Source organism: Monodelphis domestica, chromosome 1 (assembly GCF_027887165.1).
Source record: "Monodelphis domestica isolate mMonDom1 chromosome 1, mMonDom1.pri, whole genome shotgun sequence".
NCBI lineage: Eukaryota > Metazoa > Chordata > Mammalia > Didelphimorphia > Didelphidae > Monodelphis > Monodelphis domestica.
The window spans coordinates 593,979,167-594,006,154 of record NC_077227.1 but is presented as its reverse complement, the minus strand read 5'-3'; the positions used below and the strand labels follow the sequence as shown (position 1 = coordinate 594,006,154).

Genomic DNA, 26,988 nt, shown 5'->3' with positions numbered 1-26,988 from the left:
GTCACAAAGCTAGTCATTTTCTGAGGCCAACTTTGAACCCAGCCCTTCCTGACTTTAAGGCTGGAGCTCTATCCACCACTGAAGCCTGCCTCATACTATATAAACATGCTGCTGCTTAAGGGAGGAGGGAAGGGACAGACTGTCCTTTCTAAAATTCAGTGCCCAGTGCCTGACACTGCAGATAAGCCCTGAGATGGTGTCCTGGCCGGGGCAGAGTACAGGGGTGGTTCCCACTTCCTCATTGCTGGAAGCTATGAAACCCAAGATGGCATTCACTCTCTCAGCAGTTACATCAAACTGTTGACTCATACTGTTGCTTGGGGTCCACTAAAATCTGCAGATCTTTTCTTAGGCAAACTGATGTCTAGTCATATATCCTGAGAGAAGAGTGAAAGTTGAGAGCCATCATGGAGAGCTGGGGAAATGCATTCACTGACCATGAGCAGGTGCCTGAGCCCCAACCATATGAAGGGGGCTCTTCTTATCACATCACCAAGTACCTTACCTTAATATTAATAGTGAAGGAAATATTGACCTATCACTTTAAGGTTTACAACTATTTTCTCATTTTACCCTCACAACAGCCCCGTGAAGTAGATGCTAGCATCATTCCCATTATTTTCCATCCTCACAGATGGGAAAACTGAGGCAGAGGTTATGTGACTGACCCAGGGTCACCATGCTAGTTATGTGTGAGATGGATCTGAAATCAGATCTTCCTGACACCAATTCTAGCACTCTATCGTCTTTGATTTTTAGCTGTCTATTTAGAGTCTATTGATAGTAGTTAGTTAGATGGCTCAGGGAATAGAGCACCAGGCTTGGGATCAGGAGGTCCTGGGTTCAAATTTGGCCTCAGACCCTTCCCTAGCTGTGTGATCCTGGGCAAGTCACTTACCCCTGATGGCCTAGCCCTTATTGCTCTTCTGTTTTAGAACTGTTAAGGCGAAAGTAAGGGTTTTATTTTTAAGTTTATTGCTCCTCTGCCTTGACACAGCAATAAACAGCACTTTAATATCATCAAAGCAGGACCAAGGTGGAACAGATATTGCTGGACCTAACCTTGCCCAGGGACAGAACCTCAGAAGCCAGGCCTCCACCGTCCCCCGAAGCAGGCTTTCATCTCCTCTAGGACTCTAATCATTATATATCTAGGAATAAGGCTTTCTCCCTTCTCTGATGTTCCACAGAAAAATGCTGATCTGATGTTGCCTATGGCATCAAGGACCTTTCAGAGTAAGAGCCCCATCCTATGTCTTCTCTCTCTCTCCCTTCCTTTTTCTTTCTTTCTCTTCCTTCCCTCTTTCCTTCCTTTTTCTTTCCTTCATTCCTTTCTTTCACTCTTCTTTCTTTCTCTTCCTTCCCTCTTTCCTTCCTTTCTCTCTTTCTTCCATCCTTCCTCTCTTCTTTCTTTCCCTTCCTTTCTCTTTCTTTTTTCCTTCCTTCCTTTCTTCTTTTTTTCCCTTACCTTCTGTCTTAATATCAATTCTAAGACAGAAGAGCAACAACAGCTAGGTAATTGGGTTAAGTGACTTGCCCAGAGCATGAGGTCAGATTTGAAACCAAATCCTCCCAATGCCAGGACTGGCTCTCTACCCACTGTGCTACCTAGTTGACCCAACCTCTTCCTTTCTTAATCCCTTCACTCAATTTCCTCATCTGTAAAAGAGTGACCATAATAGCACCTACCTCACAGAGTTGCTGTGAAGATCCAAATTCAATTTTAATAGATGTAATGTTTGTAAATATTAAATGTTATGTGTGTAGTTAGTACAGTGGCCAGAGTGCTGAACCTGCAGTCAGGAAGACTCTTCTTCCTGAGTTCCAAGCTGGCCTTGGATACCTTACTAGCTATGCGACCCCAGGCAAGTCGCTTAACCTTGTTTGCCTTCGTTTCCTCACCTGCCAAATGAGTTGGAGAGGGAAATGGTAAACCACCCGGTATCTTTGCCAAGAAAATCCCAAAAGGGCTCAGTTACAAAGAGTAGGTATGGTATGACTGAAAATGTCTGAACAACAATGCAAATGTAAGAATATTAAATATTATGTTACTAAATGTTAAAGGCTAAATTTAGACGTATAAGTAAATGTACTAATATGTATATAAGCCTTATAAACCTTAAAGTATCACATAAATGTTAACTTTCATTACTGTTATTAATGGATTCAGAATTGTCTCGGTGAAATCCCCCTTTTTCCAGGACACTCTCTGCCCTCCCATTGCCATCCATCTCAGTCTTATCCTTCAGAAGACCTTAACTAACTCTTCTTCCTTCTCCTAGCTTTGGGTCCTTTTTATCTCATATGACTCCCATTTTCTCACGCTCAGGATAATCTGATTTCTGCCCACCTTCTCCGCTCCCCAAAGCCTCCTAGCCACTGTCTCCAGGAGCAGGTGTTCCTTCTCTCCTGCCCTTTACCACCACACTGGACCAGCATAAAATGGCAAGCCTAGACCCTGTACCAGACCTTCTTTCTACTCTCTGTCATCTCCCAGGGCCAGGGGTGTGCTGGAGCCAGCAAATTCAGAGCCAATTGTTCCATTTTCAGGGTGAGTGTTTATACCTCAGACATCTGCAAACCTACAAACCAGACTTGATTGATTGTTTTCTTCATTGTCTAGACTGCAGGAAATGGTGGAGAAAATGTTAATGATGCAGATTAAACTTAAAAGTGTGCCGTGCAACTGGCTGTTAAACATTTACCAGTCCAATCCTCCTTTGAAGTTCACTGCCTCTGCCAATATTTCATGCCATCCCATTGTGGGTGGTTCTCTCTCTTTTCTCCAGGAGCTCATCCCTTGGCTCAGTCTTCCTCTCCAACTCAATCCTTGGTCTTATACGTGAGAATTTCCATATGCTGATGATGGTGATGGTAATGTCCCCTCAAAATCAGCCTCCTTAATTCCCATGATCTGATCCTTCATCCTACAGCAGCCAGAGATAAGGAAGGTCCTACCCCTAAACTCACTTGAAATGTTCTATTCTGATTCTGAACTAAATGCTTCTGACCACAATTTCTGCTTTTCCATGTCTCTCCTTGCCTCACACTTCCATATTTGTCATCGCTGGACCTTTAGTTATTTTATCCCTCCTGGACCATCCTGGACTTCTGTGGCCTCAGTTCCACCCATTCATAATGACCTTATAAACTGGCTAATCAGTTCAAATCTCCAGTGTTTTCTCCTCTCAAATCCCTTTGGCCTCTGGTCCAAATGCTGTTCATGCCTTGCTATTCCCAAACCTTGGGTTATCCCCAGAAGTTATCTTCTTTTCTCCTATATATCTAGAACATTAATGAAAAAAGTCACACAACTATGCTTTGCAAACTGCCACAAATGGATGTGATCTTATCTCAATCAAATTCTCACAGATCTGTGCGATCTTCTTATTCTTCCCTAATCGATTTGCTATCAAACTCCCAATAGTGGCTGCTCTAGACCTTCTCCAGCTTTCTCCAGAGGTGTCAAACTGACAGCAAGCCAATGCTTCCAGAAGCAGATTAAAAGGAGTTTGGGAACCGTTTAACAAAATTAATTACAATTCAAAATAACATAGAGAATGTTAATTTGTGATTGTCTAAGTTACTATGTATGGAGAGGGATCTGTTTCTTTTTGAGTTTGACACCCCAGTCTATCTCCTTCTCCTTTTAGCAAAGGATCTTGGCTCTTCTCTAGCCAAGAAAATAGAGCTCATGTAACATGAAGTCCCTTCCCAACCCCCAATTCCCAACCTCCAAATGTCTTAACATAACTTGCCATTCTCAACTCCTTGGCTCCTTCTCTAAGATGTAGACAAAGTCAACCCCTCTCTTTGAGCCCTTGATGACACCTCCTCTCCCATCTCCTCTGGCAGTGTGCCCTTTCAACCAGACCTTTGACAGCTTCATTCTTTAATCTCTACTAATTAAATAGCTCCTTTGCTTCTGCCTGGGCAGCAAGGTGGTATAGTGAATAGAATGCCAGACTTGGGAGTCAGGAGGACTCATCTTGAATTTAAATCCAGTCTCAGACACTTATTAGCGGTGTGACCCTAGGCAAGTCACTGAACCCTGTTGCCTCAGTTTCCTTATCTGTAAAATGAACAGAAGGAAATGGCAAACCACTCTAGTATGTTTGCCAAAAAAATTCTCAGGTCACCAAGAGTCAGACATGAGCAAAATGACTGAACAAAAAAATTGTTTCTATCTACAAATGCATCCGAGTCTTTTCCATCCTTTATCAAAAAACCCCATGAGACCCTGTCATTCCCTCAAGTCTATATTTCTCTTTCCTTTCACAATTAAACTCCTAAAAATGCTTTTTTCATTAGTTGCTTCTTCTTATTCACTTCTTTCTCACTTCTCAGGCCCTTCAACATGTGGCTTCTGATCTCATATTTCGACGAAACCACTCTCTCCAAGATTGCTCCCTCTTCATTTCTAAATCCAGTAGTTTTTCCTCTTTTTCTTCCCAGCATCATTTGACACTGTTTGATGCCACTTTTTTCCTAGATATTGTCTCTTCCCTAAGTCTTGGTAACACTGTTCTCTCCTGATTCTCCTGCTATCTATCTGTCTTCTACTCTTTCTCTGTCAACTGAGATTTTCATCATGTCCCATTCCCTAACCCTGGGTTTTACCAAAGCTTCTGTGGTGGATCTTCTTTTCTTTAAAAAAAAAAAAACAAAACTTTACTTTTTGTCTTTGTATCAATTCTAAGACAGAAGAATGGCAAGTGCTAGGTAACCAGGGTTAAGTGACTTGCCCAGGTCACACAGCTAGGAAGTATCTGAGGCCAGATCTGAACCCAGAACTTCCTGACTCCAGGTCTGAAGATCTATCCTCAATGCTACCTATCTCAGCATTTCCAATCTTGGTGAACTTGTTCATTCCCATAGGTTCAACGACCATTTCAATGCAAGTGAATCCCAATTCTAGATATTCAGCTTGAATCTCTCCCCTGAACTCAAATTCCACATCACTAATTGTTTGTTAGAAAGACATCTCCAACAGAATACCAAGCAGAGATCTCCATTCAACTTCTCCACAAGGGAATTATTTCCTGGTCAGAACTTCTGTAAGTCTTTTTTTTTTAACCCTTACTTTCTATCTTAGTAACATCTCTAAGATGGAAGAGCTGTAAGGGCTAGGTGATTAGGGTTAACTGATGTACCCAGGGTGGTACAACTAGGAAGTGTCTGAGGCCAAATCTGAACCCAAGTTCTCCTGACTCCAGACCTGGCGCCCTATCCACTGGACCACCTAGCTGCCCTTCTCTGTCTCCTTTAAGGACATCACTATCCCAATCACTCAGGTTCACAACCTCAACAGCTATCCTTGACTCTTCCCTCTCCCCCTTTCCCCACCTCTAATCTATGTCCAAGATGCTCCAGTTTTTCCTCCATGCTCTCTTCTCTCCCTTGCCATGGCCACCGTGTGGCTCAGGTTTTCATCGCCTCTCACCTAGACATGAGGACAGCCCTCTGATCCTACGCTCAGGCTTCAAGTTCTCTCCCTTTCAATCCATCCCCCACAGAATCGCCAAAAGAAGATTCCAGAAGCACAAGTGTGGTCGTGTCGTTCCCTTTCTCAAGAAGCTTCCATGGCTCACTGTTAGTCCTAGAATGACCGACAAGCTCTTCAGCCTGGCTCGCTGGAACCTGAGCACGTTTGTCCTTCCAGGCTGATGACACTGTCCTCCCCTCCACACTATGCTTCAGCCAAAGTTGCCTCCTGGCTCCTCTCAGATTTGTTGCCTCGAAACCTTCCCGTGGACCATCCCCTCCACCTGGATACCTTCACTCTTTCCTCCTACCTCCCATAATTCCTCCTTTCCTCCAAGGACCAGAGAATACTTTACTTCCTAATCTTTTCTTTTCCTCTAAATGACTATTACTTCCTTCTTCACCAGCCTATCTTGTAAGACCCTCTCGGATCACACCCCTTCCCGGATATTCCTCAAGTCACCGGTATGGAGAATGTGTTTTTGATGGCCCAGCGGAGACTGCATTTTATCATTCATACAACGAATAATCAAATCCTTACTCAGAAGAAGCTTATGGTCTAACCAGGGACTGACCCAAGTACATACAGAACAAAGATTTTAAAAATTAATACAACAAATGCAATTAAGGGGCCACACAGTGGTGCAATGGATAGAGCACGAGATCAGGAATTGGGAGGACCTGAGTTCAAATTTGGCCTCAGATATTTCCTAGCTGTGTGACCCTGGGCAAGTTACTTAATCCCAATTGCCTAGCTCTTTCCTCTCTTCTGTATTCGAACTGATACTTAGTAAGTACTAAGTATCAGATACTAAGATACTAAGACAGAAGGTAAGAGTTGTTTTTTTTTAACAATAATAATAAATCAAAGTTTAAAAAAGGATTCCTTTCCACTAGCACAGTTCCTTAAACATAGTAAATCCTTGGACTGATTTGGATTTTTTAAAAACTCAAGCTTAAGACTTTATATTTATCTCTATTGAATTTCATCTTATTCTATTTGGTCCAATTTCCCAACCTGACTTTGTCCAGTTGGTCTTCCAACTTTTGGGTCATCTACAAGTTTGCGAAGGTATCGGATATCATGTTAAACAGCACGGGGCCAGCCACAAAATCCTGGGTTACTCCATTTGGGACCTTCTTCAAAGTCAGGATTTTTAAAAAGTTTTGGATAGGCTAAGAAATCGGGCCAAATAGAATGATAAATTTATCACAATATATTTATATAATATGCTAACTATTATATTTATACAACATATTAAATACTAATGTATTGATACATTATATTATTATTATTATAAATATTATGCTATTCTAATGATAAATTATTATTACTTTCTTCTTCATTGGCTTATCTTTTAAGAGCTTCTCTGTTTATGCTATCACTGATCCCCTATCTCTTCTTATTGCTGTTTTATTCTAGATTGAATTTACCCTGTTATCTGAGACATTGTGGTAGAGCAGATCCAGACGTGTCCTCAAAACATGGATGTCCTGAGTTCAAGGCTTGACTAACACCTGTTGACTGTGTGACCTTGGGCAAGTCCCCTCAGAAGCTCTCTAAGCCTGTAAAGCGCAGAGAAGACACCAACCTAAATAGGTAGAGGGGCTTTCCTTCCCTGAGAGTTCCATGTAGCAAGACCACCAGGGGTCTACTTACTATCCTTGACTTTGCTCATGGAAGTCTCATTATTTCCTGAGTATCAAGCCCTCACTTTCTGTCTTTGTATCAATTCTAAAAGAGGAGAGTGGCAAGAGGTAGGCAAAAGGGGTTAAGTGACTTGCCCAGGGTCCTACAGCTAAGAAATATCTAAGGTCAGATTTGAACCCAGGACCTCCTAAATCCAGGCTTGGCTCTCTGTGCACAGAGTCACTGAGCTGCCCCTCCCTGGCTATTTCTGAGTCTTATGTCCTCAGCCAGCCTGTGATCTTTAAGGTTCAGGATTATGTCTTCTTCTTCTCTAAAACCTGCTCTGAGCCAAGCCCAGGGCTGGGCACGGGAGGTGCTTAATTCTTGCTAATTCTTGCTCAAAACTAAATGTTTTCCATGGACAGTCAGCATGGCCTATAACAACAATGATTAATAAGCAAAACCAAAGACTAACCTTTATACAGCAAGGGGAGGTTCCTAAAGCGCCCTCCAGATATTATCTCATTTAATCCTCTGAACCCTGTTCGGTAAGGTAGGTGCTAATATTATTCCCATCTACAAGTGAGAAAACTCAAACAAAGAGGAGACAGGACTTGCCCAGGAACATACAATAAATAACAACAATCATTAAGACATTATTATAAATTAAATCAATATTAATTAATTTTACTTATCAATATAATTAGTAAGAATAAAAACTGCCAATCACAGAGTACTTCAAGATTTACAAAACACTTTACATAAATAATAGGGCAGTGAGGGGGTGTAGTGGATTGAACACCGGGTTGAGAATCAGGAAGACTCATCTTCCTGAGTTCAAATCCAGCCTCAGATACTTATTAGATGTGTGTCTTTGGGCAAGTCACTTAACCTTGTTTGCCTCAGTTTCCTCATCAGTGAAAGAAACTGGAGAAGGAAATGTCAAACCATCCCAGTGTCTTTGCTAAGAAAACCCTAAATGGAGTCACCAAGAGTTGGACACAACTGAAATAACAGAAGAACAATTATATGCATAACAAGCCTGTGAGGTAAGTGCTATGACCACAATGCCCACTTTGGAAAGAGGGATAGGAGACACACTAGAACACTACTTTATCAGAAAAGGTTAATTTCCGGTAAGGAATTACTCTACTAATTTAGACTGAATTGTGCTCTGGTTTTAAAGAGAGTTGTTATGGGGGGCAGCTAGGTGATTCAGTGGATGAGAACCAGGCCCAGAGATGGGGGGGGGGTCCTGGGTTCAAATCTGGCCTCAGAAACTTCCCAAATGTGTGACCCTGGGCAAGACACTTAACCCCATTGCCTAGCCCTTACCACTCTTCTACCTTAGAATCAGTTCATAGTATTGATTCTAAGATAGAAGGTAAGAGGTTAAGAGAGAGAGAGAGAGAGAGAGAGAGAGAGAGTTGTCTGGGGCATGAGAAGTTACTTAAATGACTTGCCCTGGGTCACACAGTCAGCAGGCATGCATTAGAATATAAGCTCTTGAGTAGGGATTGAGGAGGCATAAGTGGATGGGTCAAGATTCTGCTCTTCAATGTCTTCTACCTAGCTAAAGAGTGTTATGAGGATGAAATGACATGAGAAGAATGCTTTGAAACATGCTACCAGGGCAGCAAGGTGGCACAGAGGTTAGAGGACAAAGCTTGGCATCAGGAGGTCCTGGGTTCAAATTTGATTCAGGTACTTCCTAGCTATGTGACCTAGGGCAAATCACTTAACCCAGTGGCCTAACCCTTGCCACTCTTCTGCCTTAAAATTGATATAAAGACAGAAAGGAAGGGAAAGGAAGAAAGGAGTGAAGGGAGGAGGAAAGAAACAGTGAAAGAAAGAGAGAAAGAGAGAGAGAAAGAGAGAAAGAGAGAAAGAAAGAGAGAGAGAGAGAGAGAGAGAGAGAGAGAGAGAGAAAGAAAGAAAGAAAGAAAGAAAGAAAGAAAGAAAGAAAGAAAGAAAGAAAGAAAGAAAGGGAGGGAAGGGAGGGAAGGGAGGGAGGGAAGGGAGCAGGAAAGAAAGAGAAAGAAAGGAAGGAAGGAAGGAAGGCAGGAAGGCAGGAAGGCAGGAAGGCAGGAAGGAAGGAAGGAAGGAAGGAAGGAAGGAAGGAAGGAAGGAAGGAAGGAAGGAAGGAAGAAAAGGAGGAAGGGAAGGAGGGAAGGAAGGAAGGGATGTTACCATATAACAAGTATCATAGTTCTCGCCTTCTCAGTGGGTAGGGGAGAGACAATTGGGAATGGAAAATGTTTTTAATTTTTTAAAAATAAAGATGCTACAGAAATACAAGACCTTCTGTCACCTGCCTGGAGGTGAATGGCCTTGGCCCCATGTGTTAGAGCAGCTACTACAAATGAAGGCTGGTCCCAGTCCCTCCAGGCCCCCAACACCCACAAGCCACCTTCCTGTCCCCCCAGGGCTTATCATACCCACAAACCAGCCATCGTCACACTGCTGCATGACATCCACCTGGTCTCCTTCTCGAAGCTCCAATTCATCTTCATTCTGGGGCCAGTACCGATATACTGCCCGATACCTAAGGGTACATACTGCGGCGGTAACTCATCATAAGCATCTTCACTCTCCCTACCTCAGCCTGCTGCAATCTGGCAGGTCTCCAGCCCAAACCACCTCCTCTCTCCTCCTCACTTAGCAAACCTTTTCAGGCTCTCTCCATTCTTCTCCACATTTATTCTGGAGAGAAGTCAAAGAAAATCTATTCTCGCTCTGATGCCACCTGGTGGTCCTTCCTTTCTAAACCCAACCTATCGCTCAAAACTCATCTCTTCCAGGAAGCCACACGGATGGATCCCTCTCTGTCTCCTTTCTCAGGAGTCTTGGTCAGTCATCCCCAGACAAACACAGACTCACAGAAGTTCCGTGCTTCTAGGGACCCTAGAGATTTCCTCCAATTTCATAAATAATGAAATTAAGACCCAGAGGGGAAATGTAATTGGCTGAAGAAAGAGCCAGAAATCTCTTCTGTTATCATCAACAAACAGTAACAACGATTGTGTCAATAATAAATTCCCACAGATATAGCCCATCTGTTCATTGGTCTTTTCCCTTTTCCACCCGGTCAGGGATGGACAAACTATGGCCAATGGGCCAGATCTGGCCGCCACCTGTTTTTGTCCGGCCTGCAAGGTAAGAATGGCTTTTACATTTTTTTGGCAGCTAAACTTGGCCCAGAGGCCATAGTTTTGTGACCCTAGATCTAGATTAAAATAGTCCTGAAAGAGCAGAGATTACATCATACACTTCAATTGTCTTCCAGTCTCCCACCCCATGGGGCTTTGTTGACTTGAATTGTATTTAGTTTCCTAAGAGGCCCAGACTAGGAGAGTTTTTACTCCTTGGCACCATGTGCCCATTTGGCCATTCTTCAGCTCATACTCACGGGGTCCAGTGAATATTAGAGGATCCAGAAGAGGAAGGGGGAGGGTCTTGGTGAGAGCTGGGACCCCAGTGGTGGTGTGGTGATGTCCTAGAGGCACCAAGAGCCTAGGGTGAATAGTGAGAAAAGCATGGGTTATTTGTTATCGGATGCATAATGGAGGGAGCCAGGACCCCAGATCCAAAGGACACTATGGGCCAAAGAGAATAAGAGCCTCATAAACCCTTTACAACAAATTTCCATACATTAGCTCACTTTATTCAAACCATGACCTCATAAGGTGTGTAGGATTTCATTATTCCCACTTTACATGAGTAACTGAGGTATGAACATTTAACATCCTTGGACGTTAGACATCTAACTCTAAAGAAGAAATGATAAAGTAACTAGCATCCGCCTTATCCATTGATGCCTAGAGGCTGCTCTGGACCTCGAATGGGATGGGTGGAGGGTCCACAGCCATCCCAGGAAATTTCAACGAGCAGAATCCTCAGGCCACATAGAACGGGACACCTCGAGGAGATGGGGGGCAATTTGGCAGTATTTGGGGGTGCCCTCCTTATTACGAATGAGACCCAAGTCCTATCCTCTAGGCTCATTTAAAGTTGGCATCTCCTTATCTACTCTTGCCTACAGTATTTCTCCCTCTTCTGGCTTAGGCTTTCCTAAGGGGAGACAAAGGAAGGTGGAGCAGGATGCAAGATTTTTGCTACAGTTAGAGTGATTATTTATTTGTAAGTAAATATAGTAAGACTTAAGAGAAGCAGAAAATCTTATTGAAATGCAGTTCAATATAAACACAGTGCACAAGGCTAAAATAGCATAGTATTTTTGGAGGGCAGAGCCCCGAGTGCCTAAGAGCCAGTGGCACTGAGTGCCCCACAAAAAGATTCCAACTTGCCAAAGTGACTTGTGTCCTTTAAGGACTAAATTCCAACTAAACTGCAACAGACACAGACTGGTTTTCACTCCTCTGCCCAAATGCCATGACTCCCACTCCATTGACTTATGCTGTATTCAGTGGTCGAATTGTTCCAGATTCCCCTACCAGCCACAGAAAGAGGAGAAAAGCTGATTTCTTATGTCTAAAGAGGGGATTTCTCACCTAATTCTCGGGGTCTTACCTGGGTTTGAGGTCTGGACGGAGAGGTCCTTGGGGAAGGTTCCTGGGTGCTGGAACGAAAGGTGCGATAGGGAGACGTTCGGCCCCCCCAATCGGTGATGTCGGCTGTGTTTTGGGGTGCAGAGGGGGAACCAGGCGGCCTTGCCCGGTGAGAAGTGCTCAGGCGTGGGGACCCAGGAACTTGGGAGCCAGCCAGGGCCAGGTGCGTGGGGGCAGGACCATCTTCGCAGATCTTGAGCCTGGGTTCTTTGGAGACTTGGACATAGTTGGCAGGAAAGATGCCCTGTCGTCCAGTCCCTGAGATGCGCCCCTCGTACCAGTTTTCATCCACCTTCCTTATCAGGCAAATACGCTCCCCCTTCAGGGAAAAAGAGGATGAAGGAACTCTCAACCAGGTCTTCCCTTCCATGGCCCCTCGGCTCCAGCCAGGCAGATGCTCTAATCATACCTGAAACATTCCACTCTTTTCCACTTCAGGCCCTTCCTTTCAGGAGTTCCTTCCCCATTCCTAGGCTTAATTACTCTCTTTTTACCTGTTCCTCCTGTCTACCCAACCAGATAATATAAGTTTACTGTGCATAAACTTTTTTTTTATTTGAAAAGAAACTGATTTGAAGGGGAAAAGAAATTAGAAATTTATAGCATCTCCCTAATGTTCACTCCATAGAAAGTTCTCAACACATACTGTTTCAAGTGGAAAGCCAAAGGAAAGGGACTTCTAAGAGTTTCCTTAGAGCTTTTTGCCTCTTTCTCCCTCCTGGATACTTAGAAGCTTCGAAGCCCGTTCATAGATGGTCACTGAACATGTGGAATCTTCTTCACTGTACTACAGATTGAATAACGGATGGCAGAAGAAGCTGCTGCCATTCTGTATCTTTTTTTCTTTGGGAAAAATCAATTTGAAAAGTCAATTCTTTAAAAACCTAAAAAGTTTTTCAGTGGTCAAATTTTTCTTTTTTCTTTTAAACCTTTACCTTCTGTCCTAGAATCAATACTAATTGTTAGTTCCAAGGCAGAGGAGCCATAAGGGCTAGACAATGGGGGTTAAATGACTTGCTCAGGGTCACAACCCTAGGAAGTGTCTGAAGGTAGATTTGAACCCAAGACCTCCTGTCTCCAGGTCTGTCTCTCAATCCACTGTGAAACCTAGCTGCCCCTGGAAATGTAGTCCTGAAGCCAGTCAACAGGAAAGGAAACTATTTTATCCAAACAAATCAAGAAATGAGAATTTCTTCCCTTCTTCCCCAATTTTGATATTCAGCTAAAAGTTCCCCTGCTCCTCACTCCTTCTCCCACTGAAGGAGTGGCTCACCCACCTTTCGGAAGGATAGCTCCACCTCCAGATCTCCCTTGAAGTTGTACTGGGCCACGGCCTCTCCATATTCCAGTACCTGGTAGGTTGGGGGTTTAATGGGCTTTGGGATCTCATTTGGGGGCAGCACCTAAAGAGAAAAAAGAGAAGAAAAAAAGAGTCAGAGGCTCCTGGATCAGTCACCTATTGTCTGAAGCAGTTAGGTGGTGCAGTAGGTAGAGTGTTGAGCCTAGAAGACTCATCTCCCTGGGTTCAAATCCTGCCTCAAACACTGCCTAGCTGTGTGACCTGGGGCAAGTTACTCCACCCTATTTGCCTCCGTTTCCTCATCTGTTAAATGAACTGGAGAAGGAAATGGTAAAGTAATCTTTGCCAAGAAAACCCCAAATGGGGTCACCGAGAGTTAGACACAACATTTATTGAGCATGCACTTGGGGTCTCATGGCAAGGAGTTTCCCTTTAGAGGATCATCATCACAACAACTCCCATTTACCTTTTCCTGTACGATTTGTAAAGTACTTCATACACATCATGTCATTTGACCGTCCCAACAATCCTGTGAGATAGATGTATTATTCCCCCTTTTACAAATGAAGAAACCAAAGCCCATCATGGTTAAGTGACTTGGCCTCCTAGCATCTAAATTGAGGCATGATTCAAACCTGCCCTTCTTGACCTCAATTCTAGCGCTCTATTCATTTTTCCATACCACCCCTTGGGTAGACAACACCAAAGGACTTGGCCAAGATGGGCTGGAACCAGTTCCTACAAATTCTCAAGTGCTGACTTTTAAGTTTTCAGTGTGAGCATTTATTTGTTGTTGTTCAGTCGTCTCAATTGTGTCAGACTCTTTATGTCCCTATTTTGAGTTTTCTTGACAAAGATACTACAATGGTTTGCCATTTCCTTCTTCTGCTCATTTTACAAATGAGGAAACTGAGGCAAATCAGGTTAAGTGACTTGCCCAGGGTCACAATGTCAGAAAATGTATGTTAAAAATTATTTCTGTATGCAATTGGGGGGAAAAGGAAAGAAATTCAAGCCACAGGCAAGCAACCAGTGAAAGAACTGTAGAACAGGGTTGGGTCTCCTTAAATGCTGATCTGAATTTAGGAAGAGAGTCTTTCTGATTCTAAGCCCAATGCTCTATCCATTGTACCACCTAACTTCCCCAAGCACTTATTTATACTTCAAAAAATATAAACCAGAGCCCTGTTTATTGTTTGGGTGAATTATGATGGAGAAAATGTTCATAATGCTGATTAAATTTAAGTATGTCCTACACACATTCTCCACCCCACTCCACTTCTCCAGCTGGTTATTAAACATTCACCAGAACTCCCCTGGGTCAGCCCTTAAGCAAAGAGCTTACAGATCACAGATACAGCATGAGAAGAGTCATCTAGTCAAATCCCCTTATTTTACAGAAGAAGAAAATGAAACCCACAGGGGTTAAGCAACTTGCCCATCGTTATACAGGTTTAGAACCCAGATCCTTTGGCTCCAAATCCAGTATTCTTTCCATTGCAATCTAGTCTCAAGATATGATACTGGTTTACTTAATTTTAAACAAAGTATGTTGAGTTTCTCAGGCAAAAGGCATTTTATATATATACTATATACATATATTGAATATACAATAGATACAATATACATAGTATCATTGTCATCTTTATATCCTTAGCATCAGGCATGGTGCCTAGCATAAACAATTGTGAAACAGAATCCCTAATCCAAAGGAAGATTAGGAATTAAAATTAGAAATAAAAAATTTAATTAAAATAAAAATATAGACTTAAAATTTCACTTTAACAGGGGGTCAACCACATATATTTACAACATATATTATTATTATTATTTATAATATATAATATATTCATAATATATTATTATCTATTAATGTAATAATTTGACTTAATATTTTATTTGTTCAATTGTTTTATGTTAATAATTTAATATAATTATATATTAAAAATAAAATATATATTCTACATAGATGGGTAGGAGAGAACACACACATAAAAATGCTCATTCAATAGACCTAAATTTCACAGACTGTGGTGACAAATGAATTAGAGATAGGAGCAGCAGGTATTAAGTCTTAAGAAGTTATTTGGAGGAGAAAGTATGTGCATTCCAGGTGGAGAAAGGTATGTGCAAAGGCTTAAAAGTGGGAATGAGATGGGTGTGGGACAGACAGGGTGCCTGGAATGAGGCTTGAATTGCATTGTGGAAGGTCAAGGGGAGTCTTGCGGGGCAGGGCTGGAGAGGAAGGGTGAGTGTGAGTATGTTATTTGGCTGGGTGAGGGTGGAGGGGTATGAAATCAGATTAGTGGAAGGCCCTCAAGCCCAGAATTAAGTTTTTTCATTCAGCTGGAAGCTGCCAGCCTTGGGCCAAATCTTTAAGGTGGTAGTTGATTTTCCCCAGGACCCCCCTTTCTTACTCCCTCAGAGGCCCCAATTTTCAGGGTCTCTCTGGATACCATAAAACTCATTCCTTCCCAGGAAGGGGGAACATTCTTACTGTTTGTGTCTGTGTGCCTGACAGGGACTTACTGTGTGTTTACTCTCCATCGTTTCAGCCTGTTTGCTATTGCCTGTATGTGATATTGTATTTCTGTCCCCTGCGCCAAGAATGTTCTCTCCTCAGTTTCATTTCTTAGAATCCTTAACTTCATTTCAGGCTCAGCTCAGGTGATGCCTTTCCTGATCCCTGCAAAGCCTAATGTTCTCTCCCTCTCCTCATATAGCAGAGTATTTATTTATATAGTGCACACAATTTAACTCCCACCCCACAGTAGAATGGAAGCTCCCTGAGGACAGGAGTTATTTTATTTTCATCTCTGTGTTCTCAGTACTGGGCACAGTGCCTGGCATAAACAGCTGCACGTGTTTAAATAAATGTTTGCCCTATTGAACTGAATTCCTAATCCAAAGAGTGATTAGGAATTAAAATGAGGATTAAAAATGAACTAAAATTAAAATATAGATTTAAGATTCCACCTTGACAGGAGATCAACCACAACCCAAATCATTTACTAAGTATTTATAATGTCAAGCTGGAGGGTAGAAAAAGGCAGAAACTGGCAAGACTCTCAAAGATATCAGAGTGGAAGAAGCAGTATGACCTAGATATCTCCTACTGAAGCGAAAATCTAGGAAGGGCACGAGATGGAATGGTGACCCAGAAATCAAAGGAGTAAACAAAGAGGGCCGTATTTCCATTCCAAGATCAAGAATTCAGGCCATAACAAACAAATTGTAGCATATGATTGTAATGGAATATTAATGTGCCATAAGAAATGATGAATAGGACAATTTTAGGAAAACCTGGATTTATATGAACTGATGCAAAGTGAAGCAAGCAGAATCAGAACATTGTACACAGTAACATCAATATTGGACAATGAGCAACTGTGAACTATTATCAGCAATGCAAGGATCCAAGACAGCCTTGAAAGACTCATGATGAAAAAATGCTATCCATCAACATAGAAGAAACCAATGGAGTCTGAATGCAGATCAAAGTATACCATTTTTCATTTTATTTCCTTCTTGACTTTTTTTCCTGAATGTGTGACTTTTGTCATCTTTCACAACACGACAAATATGGAAATATGTACTGCAAAAGAGCAAGTGTATAACTTATCTTGCTTGCTGCCTGAAGAAGCAGGGAGGGAAGGAGAGAGATGGAGAGAGAGAATTTGGATCACAAAATGTCAGAAAACATATGTTAAAAATTATTTCTGTATGCAATTAGGGGGAAAAGTACAAATTAAAAAAAAAAAGGGAATTCAAGCCATAGGCAAACAACCTGTGAAAAAATTGTAGAACAGGGTTGGGTCTCCTTAGAACAAGGTCAAAGATGAGTGTCCAGGTTAGGGACATGGGTAAGGCGGAAGTATTGATCTGAACCTGTTGATCCTTTCAGCTAGATAGCAGGAGCTAGGGCCAGCAACTGTTTACTGGAGTTCCATCCAGAGACAAGTCTGCAGTTGTGTTGCTCAGACCCAAACTGGACCCAAAGGTCAGACCAGGAGGGTGGCAATCAGACAATGTCCTATATCAGAACACTCTTAAATGGAAACACTTAAAGTTTACAGTTCCTTGGCCTGAGCTGTCCCTGAGCTCTTAAAGAATACAGCATTCAAAACTCAGAGAATGCAAAGGTAAAAAATCCAAATAATATGGATCAGGGCAATATAAGACCCTAATATCTCCTCCTGAATTGGACAGAGCCTGGTCCTAACAAAGTCCCAATTCAATCAGTCAGTCAATAAGTATTTATTAAGCACTGGACATAGGAAGACAGGCAAAAGACATTCTAAATAACAAGCAAATAGATTACTTGAGAAATTATAGCTAGAAGAATTAAACAAAAAATGATGATAAAAAAGTATTACAGGAACAGGGATGCCCAAGATAAAAAGATAAAAAATGAAGACTAGTCCCTACCTTCAAGGAGTTTACATTCTACTAAACAAGATTTTAATTAAAAGAATTGAGTGCTAAATGTAAAATTGCAGTGATCAAAAATGAACCCTTTGGGATCATTTGGAAAACCACAGATAAGAGTAGGGTAAAGGAGAGGTCATCGGCCCCTCAAATCAGTATAAGGTCCCTCTCACAGGGAGTCAGTATAAATATCTGCCCAAAGGGATAATGAAAATGACTTACATTTATAGAACAATTTAAGTCTTATGGAGTACTTTAGCAAATTAATTAGACTATCCTGACTGGCAGTTGAGGTATCATAGAAAGGATGCAAGATTCAAAGTCAGAAAAATCCTATGCTAGCTATATAACAATGCACATCAGAGCCTCAATTCTCTGATCTGATCTATGAAAAGGGCATATTAACTAGGTGAGTATTCTCTTACAATAATGAATAATATGGAAATAAATGTGTTGCATGATAACACACGTATTAACTCAGACTAAATTGCTTACTCCGGGAACGGGAAGTAAGATAATTTGGATCCTGTAACTTCAGAAAATTTATATGGAAAGTTGTTATTACATGTAATTGGTAAAATATCTTTACAAAAGTAATAAAGATGATAATAATAAGTATATTCCCCTCTTGGTCTAGTATTATGTTGCTGATTTCCACTTCATCATGAAAAAAAAAAGTGGGCAGAGAGATCAATTTGCAAGCTCAAGTACAAGAGAAAAAGGCAGGTAGAGGTCCATGCAGTCCATGTTGACCACCAAGGCCAAAGGAACAGAGCTATGGAATACCAGGCTCTTGGTCACACCTGGCTGAATCCCCAACTCTTATCTCTACCATCAGACAGAGAACTCTTAGCACCATCTGAATCCTCCCTGACACTATGTTTTAACGTAAGGTCTAAGATCCCTTCATTTACTTATATTCAATGGGGCCTCCTGATATTCTGGGCCAACTGTTTTCTTTGTGGGTATCAGATCATTTATAATAAATCATCTTTTTTTCTTGGTTGAAGAAAAATGAGTACAGTTCCTACCTCACGGGGTTGTTGCGAGAACCACATGAGAACGTGTGGAAAAATACTAAAAGCACGATATAAAGTTAGCTGTTGTTATTATTATTATTGGTAGTGGTGGTGTTATTGACACAATTATTATGGACTAGGTGATGAGAGTATTCACAGGTGCTGGGTCTCTAGGCTGATATGCAGATGAAGATGTGAATCTGAAGGATATCCTTAAGGAGGAAACAGCAGATGTCAGGAGCAGTCTGAACATGACGGGGTTCTGAGTCCCAGGAGAGAGAGGAATCCCACCCCAGCAAAGAAGTCCTTCACTCACCTCAACATAGTTAGTTGGAAAGATGCCAAGCCGCCCATGGTGTTCTCCCTCCAGCCAGTTTTTGTCCACTTCTTTGTGGATGTACACAATGTCTCCCTTCTGCAGGGTCAACTCCCTAGTGGCCATGCACAAAAAGTCACTCTAAGGTCCCTCAAAATCAAAGGGTGGTAGGGGAAAATCATGGGAAATGGGACGAAGCCCTTGGGGCCATCCAAAAGCTATGAGAGTCCTTTTTTACTTCCTTCTTCAAATCTAGATCCCAACTTCAACCCAGGGGTCATTACTCCTTTGTGGGCATCACTAGGAACTTTTGTCCCTGGGTCAAGAGGTGGGAAAGGCTGCCTCGGTTGAAAGGGGGAAAGAGATCACACCAGGAACCTGGTTTGAGGTCATGGAGAACTTATCCCTGTGGATCCCCTGGGAGCTTCCTATTTGAACTAATTATTCTTGATAGTTGCTAACTAGTAAGTTCATGGAAGGTCTGGGGGCTTGAGATGACAAGGCACGGTGGGGGAGAATTCAGGAAAGGGACAGGACAGCTTTCCATCCATCTGTCTCTCCTCCAGGGCCACTGTTCCACCATCCACCCATCCATCTAAACAGATGCATGTATATGTAGTGTACACGGAGGGAGCTGGGATTTCATGGGAATGGCCATGGTCCCAGGAAGGAGTGGCACGGAACCTCACAACCCACCATGTATATGGCTCCAACCCCAGATTCCTGCAGATTTTCAAAGAAGCCTGGCTAGGGGGGTTGGGAAGGCATAGAAGCCTCACAATGCTGGTGTGGGTGGAAGTTTCTGACACTGTTGCCTCCAATGCTTCTGAGATGCCCCCTTCCATGATGCCCTAGTCTGAGCCTTCCTTCCCGCTTTGGGCTGAAGATGAGTCAAGCCCAGGACAGTCAGGTTCTATATACTTCTCCAAAACAGGTAAGTAACCCTTCCCTCTCTGGCACACACAATTCCCAGCAGAGGCTTAAAGGCTAAGGGCTGCTCTCTAAAGGCTGCTCGATCTCCCCATCCCTCCCCACAACGGGCGCACACCTCCCAGCCTCAGAAAGGTGCTCAGGCGGTTAGAGCCATTCTGAGTCTGTGAGAAGAGCCGGTATCTGAGTCTCACTCCCCCAGGTCTTGTGGAGGGGTGGGGGGCTATTGAGTCAGGCCAGCTAGATGGCAAGAGGAATGGAGCGTGGGTATTGCTCTCTTATTTGTTGGCACAGTTCCCCATGGGGACACTAATCGGGTACCTGGCCCAAAGCTCTGTTTACCCAAATTTGGTTATGGCTTTCCTTTATGGGGCAATCATGATTCAAGCTTCTGAACTCTATACAGAGAGGAAAACAGGGTCCTTGAATGGCCCTGCAGGGACACTCCTTCCCCTAAGACAGAGGAGGGAGAAGGAAGAATGGACACTTACTTAGGTGACTGAGCCTGAAAATCAAACTTGAGCCGAGCAGCCTTCATCTGAGCAAAAGGAGAGAAAGAACAGAATTTATCTCCAGCCAAACTTAATCCCTCCAGGTGTTACAAATGACCCCAGGGTATGCCCCCCCCCATACGGCCCCATATCCTGGAGCAACGTCCCAAGGACACATCCTGCCCCTAAGCTACCTCTTACCTTCTTTTCTTCTTTCTTGGCCAGGCCATCCCCAAGATCTGCCCCACCTGGATCTGGAGAGAACCACAAACTGAGCAGCCCAATGCCATGGGCAAGCAGGGTTAGAGCAAGAGGAAGGTTGGGGAGTAAAGATGTCCCATGCTTCCTACCCTGGCTACCAGCACCTTCAAATAAGGCTAAATGGGGTTCTGAGGAGCTAGATTAAGGGATTAGACTCTTAGGAGGGTCTGGGAGAGGGGTCTCATTCTTACCTTGGGTTGGGGGTGGGTAGAGAAAATCTCTCCGACCCAAGAAGGGGCTCCCTCCATCTTCCATTCTGTGGGGGCTCAGGGCTTGTGAGGTACTATGGTAAAGTGCTTGGGATGGACTGGAAGCCCAGGCTGGAGCCAAGCTGGTAGATGGGGGAGGGGGAGGAACAGGCAAACTCAGTTTCCTACTTTGGGGACCTCCACACCTCCAGGATTTCCCCCTGTCCTGCCAGAAGTGCCACCCAAGCGACCACGACCACCTCCACTCCCTGATCCTTGGACCTCAGCAGGATATCCGACTTCCTTTCCCTCCCACCCCAAGTCAGGAAGGGGTGAGGCCATGGGAAGGGGGAGACCCCGAGAAGGAAAAGGAGGCCTGGGCCATGCCGAGGTGGTGTGCAAGGAGAAAGGACCCTGCTATCCCACGTCCCGGCCCGGGAAAAAAATCTCTCTTCCCTCCCAAGCCCAGCCGGTCTCCAGGGAGACGGGGAGACTCCGAAGCCAAAAAGTTTCCCAACGCCCACAGAAACGGCAAACGTGTCCCCTAAACTGTGTCCCTCCCCGAAGGGCCCCCCTTCCTGAGTCCTGGCCCCTTCCCTTCCCCTCTCCTGGCCTCCTCCACCTCCACCTTGTTTTCCTCTCTCCAAGTCCCTCCCTCCTCGGTCCCGGGCTCCCGGCAGCTCTGCCCTTTCCACATCAACGATTCTCTCCTCCTCCAGCTCCAGCTCCCAGGATCGATGTCCTCTGTCCTCCTCCCTCCTCCTGGCTCAGTCCCGCCCCAACCCTCCCTCTCTTCTTCCCCCTCACCCCACGCCCTAGCGGAACCTGAGCCCCTTCTCCTCCCACCTCCCGGACAGCTCCGGGCACTCACCGAGCCAAGGGTCCTCTGCCCAGGGGGCGGCTAGCCTGCAAGGAACCCTGGGTGGGGAAAAGAGGGCGGGAGGGGGCGGGACTCAGTCAGGACTTCGACTCCGACCTCCACCGCCCCTCAGCTCCAGCTGGGAAAGTTTGGGGCCGGGGGTGGGGGGAGGCCCAGAAGGGACGGGCGAGGTGGACGCAGGGTCCTACAGCCTCTCCTCAGACGTGCCTCGCTAGAAGAGGAGATCGGACAGGAGAATGGGAGTGGAGCGCGCAAAACCGGCCCGCGCAGGATGGGAGCGGACTGGACGGAAAGAGGGAAGGCCGGGAAAGAGAAAGGAGAAGGAGAGACAGCCTAACGGAGGAAAGGAGAGACACGAGCAGGCCGTCCCAGACTGTGGCTGAAGTGACACCCCCTGAAGGAGGGCGCGGCGGGGGTGGGGGGCGGGAGCAGGGCCACCCCAGGGCACCGGGACAGCCTCAGGTGGATTTATAAACTGGAAGGGGCCCTGGAGATCGTCCAATCCTTATTTTACAAATAAGGATACTGAGGCCTGCGGAGCAGAGGTAACCCGGACATCACCGCTCCACTCTACCTGCAGGACTAGCTAAACTCCGTGGTTCCTTCCCACCTTCCATCCTCGCTCCCCTCTCATGCCGTCCATTCTCCCGCGGGCCCGTGCCAGGGGAATGGTCCCAGAAGGGAGGGTACCTGGTCGGGGGGCAGCCTCATCTCGATGGCTCGCATGTCTTTGTCCAGCTCCTCATTCAGCCTGGCCAGCTCTCTCTCCAGTAAGATCTGATGGGGCAAAGGGGCTGGGGTCCCCAGGAGACACACTAGGGCCCACCCCCTAGCAGCAGTATCCCCTCCCCAGCTCTAAAAGCCAGGTGATCACAAGGCATCCTTGCTAGAGGAACGGACACAGGACACACCGTGTCCAGGCAGTCAGTTCTCCTTTAGGGACCCAGGTTCAGAGCATGATGAGATGCTATTCAACCGGATGCTCCTGTGTTTGCACCCCCTCCCCCCAAGAAGCCTCCAAGGACCCAGGGAAGGAGATCGGCTCACAGCAGAATTATTGCAAGCTTTGGCCTCCCTAATTGCTTGTTCTTACTTCTTTAATCTTATCTAGGTGGCGGATAGAGCATGATCTGAAGTTAGGAAACTAGGCTTCCTGAGTTCAAATCCAGCCTCCGACACTTACTAGCTGTGTGATCCTGGCAAAGTCACATAACCCTATTTGTCTCAGTTTCCTCATCTGTAAAATGAGCTGAAAAAGTCAATGGAAAACCACTCCAATGGTTTTCTAAGAAAACCCCCAAATGGAGTCATGATCCAATCCAATTGAACAGCATACCTCTACCAGACAATTATTATCTAACTTTTTCAAACCTTTACTTTTTAGCAAGTCATTCTCCAACTCTAGGACTCCTAATTTTCTGCCACATCATCATCTAAAGCCCTGAGTTTCCCTTTTGTAGTATCTGTCCTCTGCTTTACTCCCTCCCAACATATACCTTAGGAACACACACATGCATTTCCTTCTGGTCCAGAATTGAAAGGGCCATTAAATATGGAAAATAAGGTGTGTCCAAGCAAAGCCAATTTGCCCACCTTAATAGGTTTTAAAGAATGGCAGGGGCTTTTCTTCTAATTCTCCACTGATCCATGATCATTTGCAGAGCTTGAAGGCACCCTAAAAATAGTCTAATTCAGAGGGTTCCTAATCTCTGTTTGGGGACCCACTTTTAAAAATATTTTTATAACTGACATTTCAATATAATGTCTCCTTTAATAATCTCACATATTTTATTTTATACACTAAAAACATTTTCCTGCGAAGAGGCCTGTAGGATTCACCAGAATGCCAATAGGTCCATGACACAAAAAAGGCTTAAAAACTTCTAATCTAATGAAACCCTCTCATTTTTCAGAGAAGAAAACTAGCTTAAAGAAAAGTGATTTGCCCAAGGTCATTCTACTAGCCTCATTAGAGGTTGTTCTCACCTAGAATTGAATTTTCTCCACTATGATTATAATATTATTTTATTATGAATATATGCATAGATATATTTTTCTTATGTGTAGTTTTATTACAAATTCAATTAAAATTCATTTCCTTTGCAAAACAAAAAACAACATAATAAAATAACAGACATTTCTATTGGGTTTTTTAATTTGCTGATGGGTGATCTCTTCCTTTCTTGATTTCCTATGACATTTTCATGAAGAAACAACTTAGCTCCTAAGTCACAGGAACAGTTACATAGATCTAGAAGAGACTTTGGAGGTTATCTGGTTCAACCCCTTCTTTTATAGATGAAGAAACTGAGAACCAGAGAGGTTAAGTGATTTGACCAGGCACACACTGGCAGTAACCAAAAGAACTGGGGATCCAGTTCTCTGACTCCAAATGGAAATATTTTGACTGAGTAACATATTCACAACCTTTTTTCAGGTTTGTTCATTCCTTCCTAATTAGACTTTGACCTCTTTAAGGTGTTCTCATTTGAATCTCAATTAGTGTCTACCACTGTTCTGGGCAACTGTGTTCTTGTTGATAGATCTATGGGCTGGAAGGAGACCTCTTTGCAAAATGGCGACCTAGAATTGGCACCTTTGGTGAGGAAAGTCTTGCCCAAGTATTTTACCATCTTTTGCCCTTTCTTCTACCTCCCCCCAAACCCAGCATCTAAACCATGCCCTCTCCTACCCTACCACCCCTCCCCACTCACACTGGTGCCCAGACCACACTGGCACTCACCTCAATTGGTAAAGAGGGCTTCTCAGCTGGTTCATCCACCAGTGACTTTTTGGGCTGTGGGGTAGGTCAAGTCAGATCAGATCAAGGGAATTAGGATTGGGACAGTTCCCAGTCTCTTCCTTTTAAGGATCACTTGCTCTCTGGCTAAGGGAAACCTCCACTTCTAACTCTCTGCCCCAGTAGATGTTCCCTTACCTTCTGTCCTGTCTCTAGTTCTTGCAAAAACTGTTTCCAGGAGTCTTCAGTCCAGATATCTTCTGCTTTCTTCTGGTACCTGACCACCTGGGTGAGGAAGCAGAGGGCAGGGACTCAAATGGAGTGACCTGTGATCTGAAGAAAGCCACCCATCCTGTAGAAGATGGGGCTCATCCAGGTGCCTCATCCAGGCATGGAGCCCAAAAGTCTATCAGTGTCTACACCACAACCTGGCACGGTCCGCTGAGCATCACAGTGCTGTTATTCCCAGCACAGTCTGGGCCAGGGGCAAGTATACTTCCCAGGTTCTGGGGAGCAAAGGCAGGAGGTTGTGGGAGGAAGGGTGGGAGCCCGAGGGGTGTATACCTGAGGTCTTGACTGCAGGAGAGGTGAGGTTCTGGGCTTAGAGCTGAAGATGTTCCCAGCCCCTTCTTTAGGGTCCTTGAGGCTCCTCCTAGACAAGGGAGTGAGAGGCATTGCTTTCTTGGAATACAGCTGAGCCTGGGGCATGCAGAGAGGTTGGTCCAGGAAGAGGGAGCTGCTTTCCCTTCTTCACAGCCTTAAGTCCTTTCCTCATATGCAACCACTTTCTCCCCAACCTCCATAGATCTCTTTCAGGGCTCAGAAGACCACCAGCCACAGCCATGTGATACAATGGTGAGGGAGGGCAAGATAATAAACATTTTATTTATTCATCACCTACTTTGTGCCAGGAGCTGTGCTTGGGCCATCCCACACTTGCCCAAGGTCATACTGCTAGAAATGTCTGAGGCTATATTTGAACTCAAGTCTTCCTAACTCCAGTCCCAGGGCTTTCTCCTGGAGCGTCACTTAACCTCTGTCTGCCTCAGTTGCTTCAATTGTAAAATAGGGATGATAATAGCATTCCAGGGTTGTGGTGAAGACCAAATTATATATATATATATATTTAAACCCTTACTTTCATTCTTAGAATCGATATTAAATATCATTTCTAAGACAGAAGAGCGGTAAGGGCTAGGTAATTGGGGTTAAGTGACTTATCCAGGTTCACACAGCTGGGAAGTTTCTGAAGCCAGATTTGAACCCTGGAGCTCCCGTTTCTAGGCTTCCCAATCCACTGAGCCACTCAGTTGCCCCAAGATCATGTTTGTAAAGTTTTGCAGTGTCCAGCACACAACAGGTACTTAACAAAAACTTGCTTCCCTCCTGCCTGCCTAGCTTAGCTCCTACCAACCACACAACCCTGAGTCATTCCCTCAATGGCCCAAAAGCTTCTCTGACAGAGGTTTTCAGCCCTAGGCAGGGGAACTTATCCATCTGCTGTCATCGTTGTATTGCAATTTTTTTTTTGCTTGGTTGGTTTGGTTTTTGTTGTTATTGTTGTTTTTTGATAAATCAATTTAATTAAGTTTTCACCTACATAAGATAAATATCCAACATTGAGGTAAAAAATGAACAAACCCACCCAGTTCTGTTAGAAGGTGAATATGATGAAGTAGGAAGAGCTTTGGAATTGGAGTTTGGGAAGGTAGGCAGTCTGGTGGAAAGAAGGCTGGAGCGCGAGTCCTGGTTTCTAGGGATCTAGGTTCAAATCACTCACTCTAATCTGTACAACAAGGGTGTCTTTCTTCCTTTGCTAGCTGAATTCCCAGTGTTTTGTACAGTGCCTGGCACAGAATAATCACTCAGCAGATATTATTTCCTTTATTAGATGGCCATCAAGGGCTCTTCTAGCTTGGAATTCATCATCCTGTTCATGCTATTTCCCCTCTTTTTTGTTTCTCCATGTGTAAAGTGAGAGAGCTGAACTTGACACTTTCTAAGTTCCTCCCAGCTCTGACATTCTAGAATTTGCTTCTTCTTCAAGGTGACTTGACTTGGGTGAGCCTCAGCACTGACATTTCCTTTATTTTTATTTATTTTTTTAAACCCTTACCTTCCACCTTGGAAGCATTACTCTGTATTGGTTCCAAGGCAGAAGAGTGGTAAGGTTTAGGCAATGGGCTTAAGTGATTTGCCCAGGGTCACCCAGCTGGGAAGTGTCCGAGGCCACATTTGAACCCAGGATCTCCTGGATCTCAATCCACTGAGCTACCCCCTGCCATTTCCTTTAGCATGGAACAAATCCTTTAGCATTTCCTTTAGTTGACCAGAACCCCATATTTGCCTGTTTTTTCCAGAACCAAAGAATACCAAAGCTGGAAGACAATCATGAAATTCAGTGAATAGAAGGCCAGACCTGGAGATGGGAGGTCCTGGGTTCAAATTTGGCCTCAGACACTTCCCAGCTGTGTGACCCTGGGCAAGTCACTTAACCCCAGTTACCTAGCCCTTATTGCTCTTCTGCCTTAGAACTAATACACAGTATTGATTCTAAGATGGAAGGTAAAGGGAAAAAAAAGAAGAATCCTGACCATCAAATAAAAAATGCACTGATTTTATTGTGTGGGGTGGGCTGGGGTAGGGCCAAAGTCAAACTCATCCAAAGTTAAAGCCAGGAATTTAATTTTTAGTCTCTCTTCTTACGCTGCCCCCCATACCTACCCTCATCCCTCCACATCAGCCATACCATG

General features: G+C 44.2%; 1 protein-coding gene across 4 annotated transcripts in view; it reads right to left on the bottom strand.

Moving 5' to 3' along the window:
* The window catches only part of SORBS3 (sorbin and SH3 domain containing 3), a 42,560-nt gene that overhangs the window by 3,074 nt on the left and 12,498 nt on the right, over nt 1-26,988 (bottom strand). For 3 of the 4 annotated variants that reach the window (XM_056813693.1, XM_056813692.1, XM_056813691.1), the window contains 13 exons: nt 24,800-24,887; nt 24,434-24,520; nt 24,239-24,292; nt 22,186-22,272; nt 21,487-21,533; nt 20,619-20,758; nt 20,368-20,420; nt 20,167-20,213; nt 18,746-18,860; nt 12,960-13,085; nt 11,645-12,001; nt 10,524-10,627; nt 9,553-9,659 (listed from right to left, as the gene is read on the bottom strand). In XM_056813693.1, the coding sequence (XP_056669671.1) occupies nt 9,553-9,659; nt 10,524-10,627; nt 11,645-12,001; nt 12,960-13,085; nt 18,746-18,860; nt 20,167-20,213; nt 20,368-20,420; nt 20,619-20,758; nt 21,487-21,533; nt 22,186-22,272; nt 24,239-24,292; nt 24,434-24,520; nt 24,800-24,887 (1,412 nt within the window). Of the gene's footprint in view, nt 1-9,552; nt 9,660-10,523; nt 10,628-11,644; nt 12,002-12,959; nt 13,086-18,745; nt 18,861-20,166; nt 20,214-20,367; nt 20,421-20,618; nt 20,759-21,243; nt 21,394-21,486; nt 21,534-22,185; nt 22,273-24,238; nt 24,293-24,433; nt 24,521-24,799; nt 24,888-26,988 lie in introns of those variants that run through there. The other variant, XM_056813694.1, reaches the window with a different exon arrangement.